The sequence below is a fragment of the Cyprinodon tularosa genome, unplaced genomic scaffold (assembly GCF_016077235.1).
Source record: "Cyprinodon tularosa strain WSP-4 unplaced genomic scaffold, ASM1607723v1 ctg2, whole genome shotgun sequence".
Lineage (NCBI taxonomy): Eukaryota > Metazoa > Chordata > Actinopteri > Cyprinodontiformes > Cyprinodontidae > Cyprinodon > Cyprinodon tularosa.
The window spans coordinates 261,412-274,335 of NW_024038733.1; the positions used below are offsets into that span (position 1 = coordinate 261,412).

At 35.5% G+C, this 12,924-nt stretch overlaps 1 protein-coding gene across 1 annotated transcript; it reads left to right on the top strand.

The window, feature by feature from the left end:
- The first annotated feature begins 202 nt into the window (after positions 1-202).
- Positions 203-2,455, top strand: LOC119783150 (carcinoembryonic antigen-related cell adhesion molecule 5-like). Its single transcript, XM_038284512.1, has 4 exons — positions 203-218; positions 596-877; positions 1,364-1,593; positions 2,372-2,455. The coding sequence occupies exons 1-4, from the start codon at positions 203-205 to the stop codon at positions 2,453-2,455; spliced, it is 612 nt and encodes a 203-aa protein (XP_038140440.1).
- Positions 2,456-12,924: the final 10,469 nt, after the last annotated feature.

Here is a 12,924-nt window from a genome sequence, read left to right on the forward strand (position 1 = left end):
GTCACCATTATTCCTGATGGAGAGCAACAAAAGATAGGAGTGACGACTCTACATGTATATGGTGAGTAAATGGTAAACCAAATTAATACAATTCAATTTCAACATTTTAAACTGACATTTTGCTGTATTCTTATCTTAGACTCCTGCTTTCATCCATCTAATGTATTCATCACTGAAAGGGCTCTAATGCCCTCCAATTATAATGTCACATAATTATGGTGAATAATCAAAAATAGTATGTAAATAACAAACCATTTGTTCCAACCTAGGCATACCTGTCAGACAATCTGTTAGATTTGATGTATTTAAATATTATATATGAAAAAACAATACAAAACTTCCAATAATACATTTGGTAAAATACATATAAACTATCTTCTCTATTTGAAGAGAAAATATGATATTCTGCTATTTTAAATGAATGTAAATATTAATTTTAATATTATTAATATTATTATTAAAGAACAAACACAGAATTCTAAATAATGCATAGGCTGGAATAAAGAAGACAAATCAAAAAATGTTATTTTGCTGATTATTTCTCCTTTTTTTAGAAGACGGCTTTATTTTGAGAGTTTCTTTTTTCTACCAACAGAACCAGTCTCTGATGTAACCGTCTTCCCACCAAGTGCAGACTTAGTTGAATTCAATAGCTCAGTCCGTCTATCCTGCTCCTCCTCCTCTGGATCTTGTCTCTCCTTCCGCTGGTTGAACAGCAGCTCTGAGGTTACTCCCAGTGACAGGGTTCAGATCACTGATGGAGGATCAACTCTGACTATAGTTAATGTGACCCGCTATGACCAGGGATCATACAGTTGTAATGTGTCTAATCTTATCTCTTCTAACAGCAGCGCTCCAATAGAAATAAGCATCAGCTGTAAGTTGATAATCTGCATATTCTCTATCTGCTTAGATATTCTTACAACCATAAGAAATTATATCAAGATAATATAACTTGTTAAAAATGCTTTCATGATTTTTATTATCAGCAAAATCTACAATATATATGTATCTGTGAAAAACTAAGTTAATACACCCATTCAAAGCATTACAAATTCCTCTATTTTTTAATAAATAAAACATTTTTATTTGCTGGATTACATCATACCTTATTTATTAGTCTATAGCAGTAATTTTGAGAAATTTGAATCTGAACAAATAACATGTGAACAATGTCTTATTTAGACTGAATGTGGTATTATTGTGTTCACATCAAAGCTACTCTGCTTTTGATTTTTGACTAATGTTTTGTATTGTATATTCTTACTTGATTTTGACAAATAGTATCTGTATAATGCCTTATCAGTACTTTTCCAGTGGATGACCTTTTTGTACAATTTCTGTTTTTCTTTTCTACAATCAGATGGTCCAGACAATGTAAGGTTAGAGGTGAATCCACCAGGAGAACATCATAAGACTGGGTCAGACATCAGACTGATCTGCTCTGTTGATTCAAAACCTTCTGCTGAATATCAGTGGTTTCTGAATGGAGACGCTCTGCCTACAGCTGGATCAGAAGTCAGACTGATGGACATTAAGATGAGTCAAAGTGGAAACTACAGCTGTCTCTGCCTTCAGCTGTTTATGTTCATGGTAGGCATGAAATATTTTTGTAAAATAAAATATCAGTTAGCTGTAACGTAATCATTAGATCATTTATATGTATTAAGATTTATCAGTCTCATTGATTAACAGTTATGATCATTAAACTAAAACCTTTAAAAAAATACATCTGACCAATTTCCCAACTCTTGAATGTAATGTGAGGAATGAGTTGGGAAGAGGAGTTGATTGAGTCATGAGGAACCAAGCAGGAACTGAAATCCATCAGAGCAGAGCTCCCTAACCCGGAAATCCCACATCCTCTGTCACCAGCGTCCCTTGGTTTTATTTTCATTTTGAGGATTTGGGGTGAAAAATGGGAAAAAAATTCATATACCTGCATCAGAGCGCTACATGTTTGATCTGTGGGCGTTTTTTTTAATGCTTGAAACAAAACTAGCAGCAGTAGTGGAGTTTGGAGATGCAATTCATTACTTAAATCTATCTTTGCTCTCCTCTAATTTATCCCGAAGTTCTACAATCAGGGGCTGCTCAGTGGCGCATTGGGTAGCACTGCTGCTTTGCAGCAGGAAGGTTCTGGGTTTGATTCCCGTCCTGTGGTCTTTCTGGGAGAACCTGAGCTTGGCTGCATATTTAGCCTTTCCTGGAAATGCCTTTTCAAATTACTCTTTTTATTACTTGACAAATTCTCTTGCCAAAGCAAAAATGCAGGCAATCATTCCGCATTGATAATGAAAACAAATCATTGGGTCCATTCTTCTTTGAATCCCCTGTTCTCATCAGCTATCTTCCTTTTTTTCCCTTTGAGATCCATGACCCAAGACACACCCGCCGCTTTCTTTGCCTGGCGCCACACCGCGCTGAGACATGTGTTGCAGGCTTTGACCACTGATCTCTATGGCACATTTATGTCTATGGCACATCTACGCACATTTTCGTAAAAATAAATGTTAACATATTATTTCAATTTATTTGTTATACAAATGTTTACAGCATTGGAAAACATAATGAATACCTCTTGCACAGCATATTAAAATAAACAAACCCCAAAAAATTAATTTTTCATACATTTTTGAAAAAGCTCAAGGGAGCCGCAAGGGGTGCACTAAAGAGTCGCATTCGGCTCTGGAGCCGCGGGTTTCCGACCCCTGGGCTAGTCAGTCCTTTAGTGCCTGCACTATCTGGACTTTGCCTGAAACCTCATATGAGTGGCAGGAGTGTTTGTCTTTTTAGTGTATTTGGCACTATTGGTCAGAAAAGTGGTGTGTACATAAAGAATGTCATTAAGAATTCATACATAGGCATACAGTATAAATACAACAATACACAATTAGATTGAAATGATTCATACAGCTGGAAAACACTTTTTTTTAATATGACAAAAAACTGCTCAAGAATTTCCCAAAAGACAAAAACACATTGTACAAGTGTAGGAGCCAATGATATATTTTTAATAATGAAGTGATTTTTTTTTTTTTTTTTTTTTTTTTTTGGATAATCTAGTTAAGTTAATCTATTTTACTTTATTGTTTGATGTTAATTTTGAGATTGTGTTTTTTTTTTTGTACCCCCACTACGTTGGTCCACACTGCAAAACGTAGTGGAGGTACATTAATGGCCATTTTTTTGTGGTACTGTTACGTTTCTTCTGCCTATACGCTTTCTATTGTTTTACGTCCTAGTCACGTGACTTTCAAGATTCCAGCTGGGAGAAGAAAAAAAAAATATATATGGCCGACATTCGCTCATTGTTTTGTGGAAAGATTAATAACTTGAGTTTGTTTTTGCATTAAAATGAGTTTTGATTACATTTCTAGTGAGAAATGTATAGTTTGTTGGCAGAATATTTACTCAGGGAATGTACATATTCACTTGCTTGTTCGTTTCTTGCAAAGATTTTTCAAGATAATGTGAAACTGTAACATTTTGGTATAAACATGGCTGAGATTTCTCTAACTTTTAGTGGGAAAATCAATAATTTCAATCAGTTTCTGCATTTAAATGGGTTTTGATTACATTTATAGGGAGAAGTGTAGGGTTTATTTACATAATATTTACTTAGTGAACATACATAATCACCCGCTTGCTAGTTTTTGCTACGTTTTTCGGATCTCGTCAGGATTATGTGAAATTGCAACGTTTTTCTGCTACCCATCGCCTGCCGCCCTATGGCAAGCCGTTTTAACATAAATTCGGCTGCTCCACCTTTACATTCAAGATATCTCAAATTGTTTTATGACTAGACGTTTTAGTAATTTAAGATATCTCTAAATATATTTTGACTAGTCAAAATTCCTATTCGGGATATCTCTAATTACATTCTGACTAGTCGAAATGACGTCAGATTTACCATTAACTTGTATGGAGACGTCAATTTAAGATATCTAGAATTAATTACTGACTATCTGAAATACACATTTCAGATATCTACAATTAAATTACGACTAGTCATAAAGGAAATTGAAGATATCTCGATTTTAGTTTTGACTAGTCATAATTCTAATTAAAGATATCTCAAATGCCACCATATTTCAAGATATCTTAAATGTATTTTAGGATAGGAGATATGCAGTTTTGACTAGTGAAAACTCAATTATAGATATCTTAAAAGCAAATAATGACTAGACAAAACAAATTTAAAGATATCTTGAATTGTAATTTCGACTATTCGAAATTCCTTTTAAGATATCTCTAAATGAATTAAAGATATCTTGAATTATTCAGCTTTTCCATTAAAGATATCTTAAATTGACATTCTGACTAGTCAAAATGACATCAGTGATATCTTGCCATAAATCAAAAACGTCAGAGATTTGCGTAGCGTTTTGGCGGACAGGTGTTAGCCTTGCTAGCTAATTGATTGTGCTATTCAGTGGTCCACGATAGCTGCGTCTCAATTTGCAGGCTGCGTTCTTCGAAGGACCCAGCCTACCCAGCCTTAGGAGGACCCAGGAGGATGCTCCGAAGGCTCCGATGGCTGTGATATGGAAATTTTTATTTTATTTTTTATTTACTTATTATTGGAGGAGGAGAGTCGGCTTTGATGGCTTCGGCGGCAGCAAAACCGTCGACGGATTTTTCTCAGGCTGGGAGAGCGCAGTGGAGAGGTAAGATCTAGGCTACATGTTATTATTTTCCCCCACAGGGGCCTGCTAATGATCAGAATATACCAGCTATTAAACAAACGTTTGTCAGCAGATTGACGAATATGTTTATCAAATTTTAGATTCATTTGTAAGACTTGATATAAGCTTGTTTGTAACTTTAGTAATTTGAATTGCATAGTTAAATGTGTACAAACCCTGTAAATAACTGACTTAAATCACTACTTTCACCATTACTAATGTTGTGTTGAGAACCCAAACGGTGTTAGATTGAGAAATAAATCATTATTTGTCTAAATTATCCCCTTACTGCCTGATTTTATTTGCAATTATATAACAAAAACAGAAAAAAAAATTCTAAATCTAAAAACGAAAGAAAAAAAAAAGTTAAATAGTGGATCTAGATTAGGTAAAATAAAATTTCTAATAATTCATGTAGCAAAGATAATGAAAAAAGATAGATGACTGAATAAAAATAAAAATTTTTGTCTCCTTTTTTCTACAGGTCATAATGGCATGTGCTGTCCTGCACAACATCTGCCTGGGAGCCCGTGACCCCCCAGATGATGTCCGACTCGCAGTCAGAAGACTCCAAGCTCATCTGTGTGGCATCCCATCCCATCCAGTCCAGCAGCACCACCAGGGACTCCTGCTCAGTGACAATTGTGTATATATATATATGTTCTCAAGTAATAATTATTGTATATCTTCCGTAAATAGTAGTAGTTAATTTTAAAATCTAATGTAGTTAAAAATGTTTTTAATAGTTTATTGTAAATACTTGCTTCTCTAAAAAATAAACTGATGTTGTCACTGAGAAGTTGTTCTAAGTTTACTTAACTTCTTACACCCTCGGGGGGAATAAATAAATTTCCGCCTGACAAAAACACACAAAAGTAAATCACTTATAGCCTCACAGCTATTAGATTTAAGAAGAAACTTTTGGTACGTCTGTAAAGGTAAGATGTCATAGAATGGTTTTCTGGTGTCAGCACCATTGTAGCTTTGACCCTGCCTGAAATATTAGGGACAAAATATTTTGCATTTTTTGAACCTCGCCAAAATTTTCTTTGAAATAAACATTGCAAAACACTACCAAAATATTATTTATAGCACAAAAAAGTAGTACAGACTTTTAAATCTAAATGTTGTGTAAAAATATACCAAATTTGGACTCAATCAGATGAATCATATTTATTTTAGAATGGTATTAGTGAGAAATTTCTTAGGCGGAGAGGCCATTTTGGCACATTTATCCATAAATGACACCAAACTGTGCCAAATGTGTTTTTTACATCAATACTGGGGGTTTGGTAAAATTACGAGGTCACGTAGCAGCTGGACCCGCCGGTGGGTCCGTAGGGTTCAAGGGGTTAAATTGTAAAGAAGTGATGAAACAGATAATGTAAAAAGGTTAAAAGACACACCGATAACAATAACTTTTATAAACAATTTAATAATTTAATTTAACAATAACAGCAACACAGAACCTCCACTTGTAAAAGACAAAACAAAACAAAAAAATCAACATCTGTCCACCATCCTCTCCAATAAATGAAATAATCTGTCCATCCTTTCCCGCCTCCCTCTGCCATCTCATATCCTCCCTCATTAAATCAACCAACTCGTCACTCCTTCTTCTCTTTCTCCTTTCCCTCCTCTCTCATCCTCATTCTCTTCCTCATCTTCACCCTGATGCTGCTCAGCCTCTGCAGCACCTGGCCCTGTTGTGTCCTCAGGGATGGAGGCAATTAGGACAGGTGGGTTTAACAGAGGGCCTCTGTCCTAATACCTCATCCATGAGGACAAACCAGGGCCAGGTGGCAGCAGTAGAATTCCCACTGACCCCCTGCTCTGTCTCTGGATCTTTGCATTCCTAAAGTGGAGGAAAACAATTTGTGTCAACAGATGCTTTTTTCTGTAGTGTTTCTTTAAAGCTATAGGAGTGTTTCATGAACTGGATGGATTGATGAAATTCTACAGAAAAAGACTACTTTGGAATGATAACCTGGAGAGGAATTTTTTCAAGCTTACTAAAAGTGTTTTAATGTAATATTATATTCATTATTGGAAAATGATTTATTCTCAAGTGAAGATTCTTTAAAATGTCTCCCAGTTTCCAAGCAAAACGTTTTCATGACTTAAGTTACTGTAAAATAAAGAATCCTTCAGGTCTTCAGATTTTATAGCAGTATACTTTAGCTAAACCCCTGTGTTACTTGTTTTATTTTGTTTTTCTTTTTTTCTATTTTTTCCTTTTGATTCTTTAAAATTTTTTGTCTGTTTAAGTTTATAGTTTTTTATCTTATAAAAACCATTATGGATTGCATCTGTTCAATTGTACCTTTCTACTGTTTGAAATAGTATTTTGAATTTGTTTTTCAACAAAATAAAATAAAAAGAAAATCTAAGTGTGAATCAGACATGAAGCAGAGGTGCGCTTTTATTTTCAGAGGAGCTGAAGGAGGGTGCTGTAATGCTTTGTGCTGTCTAGCAAGTCAAAATCAAAAGCTAGTTGGCTTTACTATAATTTCCGAAGAGGCAGAAAGCTTTACCACAGTATTAAAAACTGCATCTGGTTATTACCTGAACCGGCCCGGGCTGCCGAATATTCATTGTTTCAGATCGGACATGGGTCGATATTAACACTTTCAGCTCCTCTATGCCGTTTTTAAGTGCGTTGTGTGTGTCGGCAGAAAGTTGATCAGAAATTCTTTGCAAATTCCGCAAGCATTCTTCAAGAATGCTTTTTTTCTCGCTCTCCACATAACCCAGAATGAAAAACTCTTTCGATATTGTGGCATTTTCTCACAATTTTGTCCAAAACTGCCAGCACCATTGAATCTTCAGGCAATTGTTTGAACAGCTTAGTACAGCCAATAAGAGGCTTACACGCAATCTCTTACTTCAGATATCTAAAATTGTAATACTGACTAGGCATAATTACGTTCGAGATATCTTAAATTATAATTACCGATGTGTGACGCTTTAAATGAGGAATCCGGTGACGTAATTTGAGATATCTTGAAAGGAATTTTGACTAGTCAAAATGTGATTGAAGATATCTTGAATTATTATTCTTCCTAATCAGATTGTAAATAGAGATATCTTAAATTACTGTTCCGGATAGTCAAAATGTGGTTTTGTCTAGTCAAAAAGTATTTTAAGATATCTGGAACGTAATTATGGATAGTCAGACGAAACCGAATTTATGTTAAAACGGCTTGCCATAGCCGCCCCGATTCAACATTGAATTCTTTGTGATTTAACTCCATCTGACGGATCAAACCCTCGCCACTGCGTGCGTTGCGTCTGAGGTTGATTTTCAGATCAATGCATTACGTCGTGGCATACGGGAGAAACTAATTAAACTAGTTAAAAAAAGGATCATGGGTTAAGATCGGATGTGTTTTATTTGGAAATCTACCGGATCCTTTGTGCAATTAACTTCCTGTTTGGTGCGATCTCATTGATGGGTTTTGACCAGATTTTGACCAAAGAGGAACTAAAAAACAAAAAAACAAAAAAACAATTTAAATACACAACCAGCATATCTGGAATCAATGACAGAGAGCATACATAATCACCCGCTTGCTAGTTTTTGCTACGGTTTTTCGGATCTCGTCAGGATTATGTGAAATTGCAACGTTTAGGCTGCTACCCATCGCCTAGCATTTAGCTGCCGCCCAGATTCAACATTGAATTCTTTGTGATTTAACTCCATCTGACGGATCAAACCCTCGCCACTGCTTGCGTTGCGCCTGAGGTTGATTTTCAGATCAATGCATTACGTCGTGGCATACGGGAGAAACTAATTAAACTAGTTTAAAAAAAGGATCATGGGTTAAGATCGGATGTGTTTTATTTGGAAATCTACCGGATCCTTTGTGCATTTCACTTCCTGTTTGGTGCGATCTCATTGATGGGTTTTGACCAAAGAGGAACTAAAAAAAACAAAAAACAATTTGAATACACAACCAGCATATCTGGAATCAGTGACAGAGAGCGACTGGGACCAGAAGTTTATTAATTTCTCCCCACTGATTTCCATTCAAAATGTTTTCGATCCCACCGAGCTCTAGGGAAGGGGCGGGCATACCGCCACCTACTGTTCATGAGTGTGTAGCAACATTGTTTTACATCTATTAAATTCTATTTTTTAATTTTGTATTCTGAAGATAAATAAATAATGCTTTCCTTAATCTATAAATATCTTTTATATTTCCTTTATTTCCCAATAATCCTTTAAGACTCCATTCTTGGCCTGTCCTCTTTTCAATTTCTTCCTTTCAGGTCAAGATGTTTTAAAGTTCATCAATACGTGTTCTATATTTTCTATCTCTCCACATCCTTCACATTTATCATTATTTTTCCTCCCTATTAAGTATAAATTGTCATTTAAATAAGTATGACCTACTCTTAATCTGATCATTATTATTTCTTCCCTTCGGTTTCTCTCATTAATATTTCTATTTAATACTGACTTTTGCACTTTATATAACCTTCTTCCTTTTTATCTTCATTCCACCTTTTTTTTTTTTTTTGCCATTTTTCAATTTCTTTCCTCTTAATAAATGATTTTCCTTCCCCTTTCCCTAAAGGAATTGTAATTGTTATTTGTCTACTTTTCATTCCACCTAACTTTCCATTAATTAGCTTGAAAACAGCAATTTTTAGGCACCCAGTTTCTCTAACAATGGCCCTTTTTGGGTTACCCTCCATGCATTGGGTGTCAGTTCAGTGGCAGTTCCAGAACATTTTCATAGGGTTGACCAGGCAGCACAATAATGTGCATGTGGCCAAAAAGTAATAGGGATGAAATTCGGTTCAGAGTCAAGCTATTGGGATCAGGCATCAGGTTCAATTTGCATATTTTCTTAGCCAAAACAAGGATTTGTTGGGCTACTGTAATTTTGAATTGAAAAACGTCCTGAATGGGAAGTCTTCAAACTTGAAAAACAAAGTCCAAAGTTTGTTTGTTTTTTTTTTTTTTGTTGTTTTTTTTTTTGGAATGATTATGACCTGGATGTCTAAGAATCTTCACCAGCTTATCAGGGAAATGAATGCCCACAATGTCTATATTCTCCAAAAGAGAATAACAGAACAGACCTTCATGAGGCCCTTGTTAAAGCTATGCATATATTTATGCATCTATGCTCTTCAAGTAACTTTCTGGTTCGACGCAACATTTACATTAAATGGCTTGAGAGGTTGTTCTTTACCAGTAAATACATAAAAGATTCCCAGATGACTGCCGATACAAACTCTCCCCTATAAAACCTAAAACTAATTCTTATAAGAGAGTAAAATCTGTATTAGTCTTCATTAAATGTAGCATATTGTTGTACATAATCGATTGCTTTATTTTTGGTGTCAGCTTTTGGTCAATATGCTAACCTTAAAAGGTAAAAGTGGGAAAATGTAGTAGTAGTAGACAAATTAGCAATTAGAGGAGGCAATAACAATTACAATTCCTTTAGGGAAAGGGGAAGGAAAATCATTTATTAAGAGGAAAGAAATTGAAAAATGGCAAAAAAAAAGGTGGAATGAAGATAAAAAAGGAAGAAGGTTATATAAAGTACAAAAGTCAGTATTAAATAGAAATATTAATGAGAGAAACCGAAGGGAAGAAATAATAATGACCAGATTAAGAGTAGGTCATACTTATTTAAATGACAATTTATACTTAATAGGGAGGAAAAATAATGATAAATGTGAAGGATGTGGAGAGATAGAAAATATAGAACACGTATTGATGAACTTTAAAACATCTGGACCTGAAAGGAAGAAATTGAAAAGAGTTGAAAGGACAGGCCAAGAATGGAGTCTTAAAGGATTATTGGGAAATAAAGGAAATATAAAAGATATTAATAGATTAAGGAAAGCATTATTTATTTATCTTCAGAATACAAAATTAAAAAATAGAATTTAATAGATGTAAAACAATGTTGCTACACACTCATGAACAGTAGGTGGCGGTATGCCCGCCCCTTCCCTAGAGCTCGGTGGGATCGAAAACATTTTGAATGGAAATCAGTGGGGAGAAATTAATAAACTTCTGGTCCCAGTCGCTCTCTGTCACTGATTCCAGATATGCTGGTTGTGTATTCAAATTGTTTTTTGTTTTTTTTAGTTCCTCTTTGGTCAAAATCTGGTCAAAATCCATCAATGAGATCGCACCAAACAGGAAGTTAATTGCACAAAGGATCCGGTAGATTTCCAAATAAAACACTTAACCCATGATCCTTTTTTTAACTAGTTTAATTAGTTTCTCCCGTATGCCACGACGTAATGCATTGATCTGAAAATCAACCTCAGACGCAACGCACGCAGTGGCGAGGGTTTGATCCGTCAGATGGAGTTAAATCACAAAGAATTCAATGTTGAATCGGGGCGGCAGCTAAATGCTAGGCGATTGGGTAGCAGCCAAAACGTTGCAATTTCACATAATCCTGACGAGATCCGAAAAAACGTAGCAAAAACTAGCAAGCGGGTGATTATGTATGTTCACTAAGTAAATATTATGTAAATAAACCCTACACTTCTCGCTATAAATGTAATCAAAACCCATTTAAATGCAGAAACTGATTGAAATTATTGATTTTCCCACTAAAAGTTAGAGAAATCTCAGCCATGTTTATACCAAAACGTTACAGTTTCACATTATCTTGAAAAATCTTTGCAAGAAACGAACAAGCAAGTGAATATGTACATTCCCTGAGTAAATATTCTGGCAACAAACTATACATTTCTCACTAGAAATGTAATCAAAACTCATTTTAATGCAAAAACAAACTCAAGTTATTAATCTTTCCACAAAAAAATGAGCGAATGTCGGCCATCTATATACCGTAAATTCTCTAATATAGGCCCGGGCCTTTATTTCACTCAAGTGCATCGCGGTCCAGGCCTTTATTGGATACAGGCCAGTATTAGAGACAGGCCTCTATTGCTATTTGAGCAAAACAGACTACCAGTGGAATGAATAAAAATGAGATTTTGTGTCTATTTGAACCTATAAAACACTAGGTTCATTTATTGAAAAAGTACAGTTACCATGTCTCGCTTGGTTTGAAGTAAAAAAAAAAAATAAAAATCCTCCAATTCTGTTTAATTCTCCTCCTCAGTTTCCTCCTCCTCTTCATCTCTCCCTTTATTCTCCTCATCACTCGCGCTGCTCCTCCTGTTCTGCTGCGTGTCTGTTCTCTTCCTCGCGCAGACGGGCAGCAGCAGGGCTTGTCGTCCAGCTGCGCAGGGCTGTGGTACTTGTATGTTACTTACTACCACAAGTATAATGTTGAGGTATGCCCAGAAAAAACGTTTATAGCCCCGGCCTGTATTAGAGACCGGCCATTATTTACCTCCTCTGACAGCGAGACCGGCCATTATTAGAGACCCGGCCGCTATTGGAATACAGGCCAATATTAGAGAATTTACGGTATATTTTTTTCTTCTCCCAGCTGGAATCTTGAAAGTCACGTGACTAGGACGTAAAACAATAGAAAGCGTATAGGCAGAAGAAACGTAACAGTACCACAAAAAAATGGCCATTAATGTACCTCCACTACGTTTTGCAGTGTGGACCAACGTAGTGGGGGTACATTTTCCCATGAGACTGGGTTGTTATTTGCTGTAATAAGTGGGGAAACAATAGTCTTGCAAACTGTTTAACCTAGAAAGTACACTATAAAACACTCTCACTGCCATCAGGTCATTAAAATTATGATCAAACCTTTAAATATGCCACAACAGTTCTGAGCAGCTGATCCTCATATATTGGTGGAGGAGCTTTTACTGGAAATGTCCAGAATTAGCTGCTTCAAGTCAGCCAGATTCTTTAAGATGTTCACTGCTGTTTGTAGCAGCTGTTGGTCAATGTAAGCATTTTTAGGTATATGATAAAAAACAGATACGGGAAGTAACGAAGTACAAATACTTCGTTACTGTACTCAAGTAGATTTTTCTGATATTTTTACTTTACTTTACTACTTATTTTTATGGCGACTTTTTACTTCTACTCCTTACATTTTTACACAAATATCTGTACTTTCTACTCCTTACATTTTAAAAAATTGGCTCGTTACTTTAGTTTTGAATCATTTCAATGGAGTTACTATTTTTCACATCATCAATACCAAATTCAATCTAATTGGATGGGAATCTACGTTGCATTTGACGCACCACTACAAGATGAATTGACAGATTCGGCGGGATTCATTGGCGGCAAATCATTGCAGCTTGGTGGCGTTAGCATAGT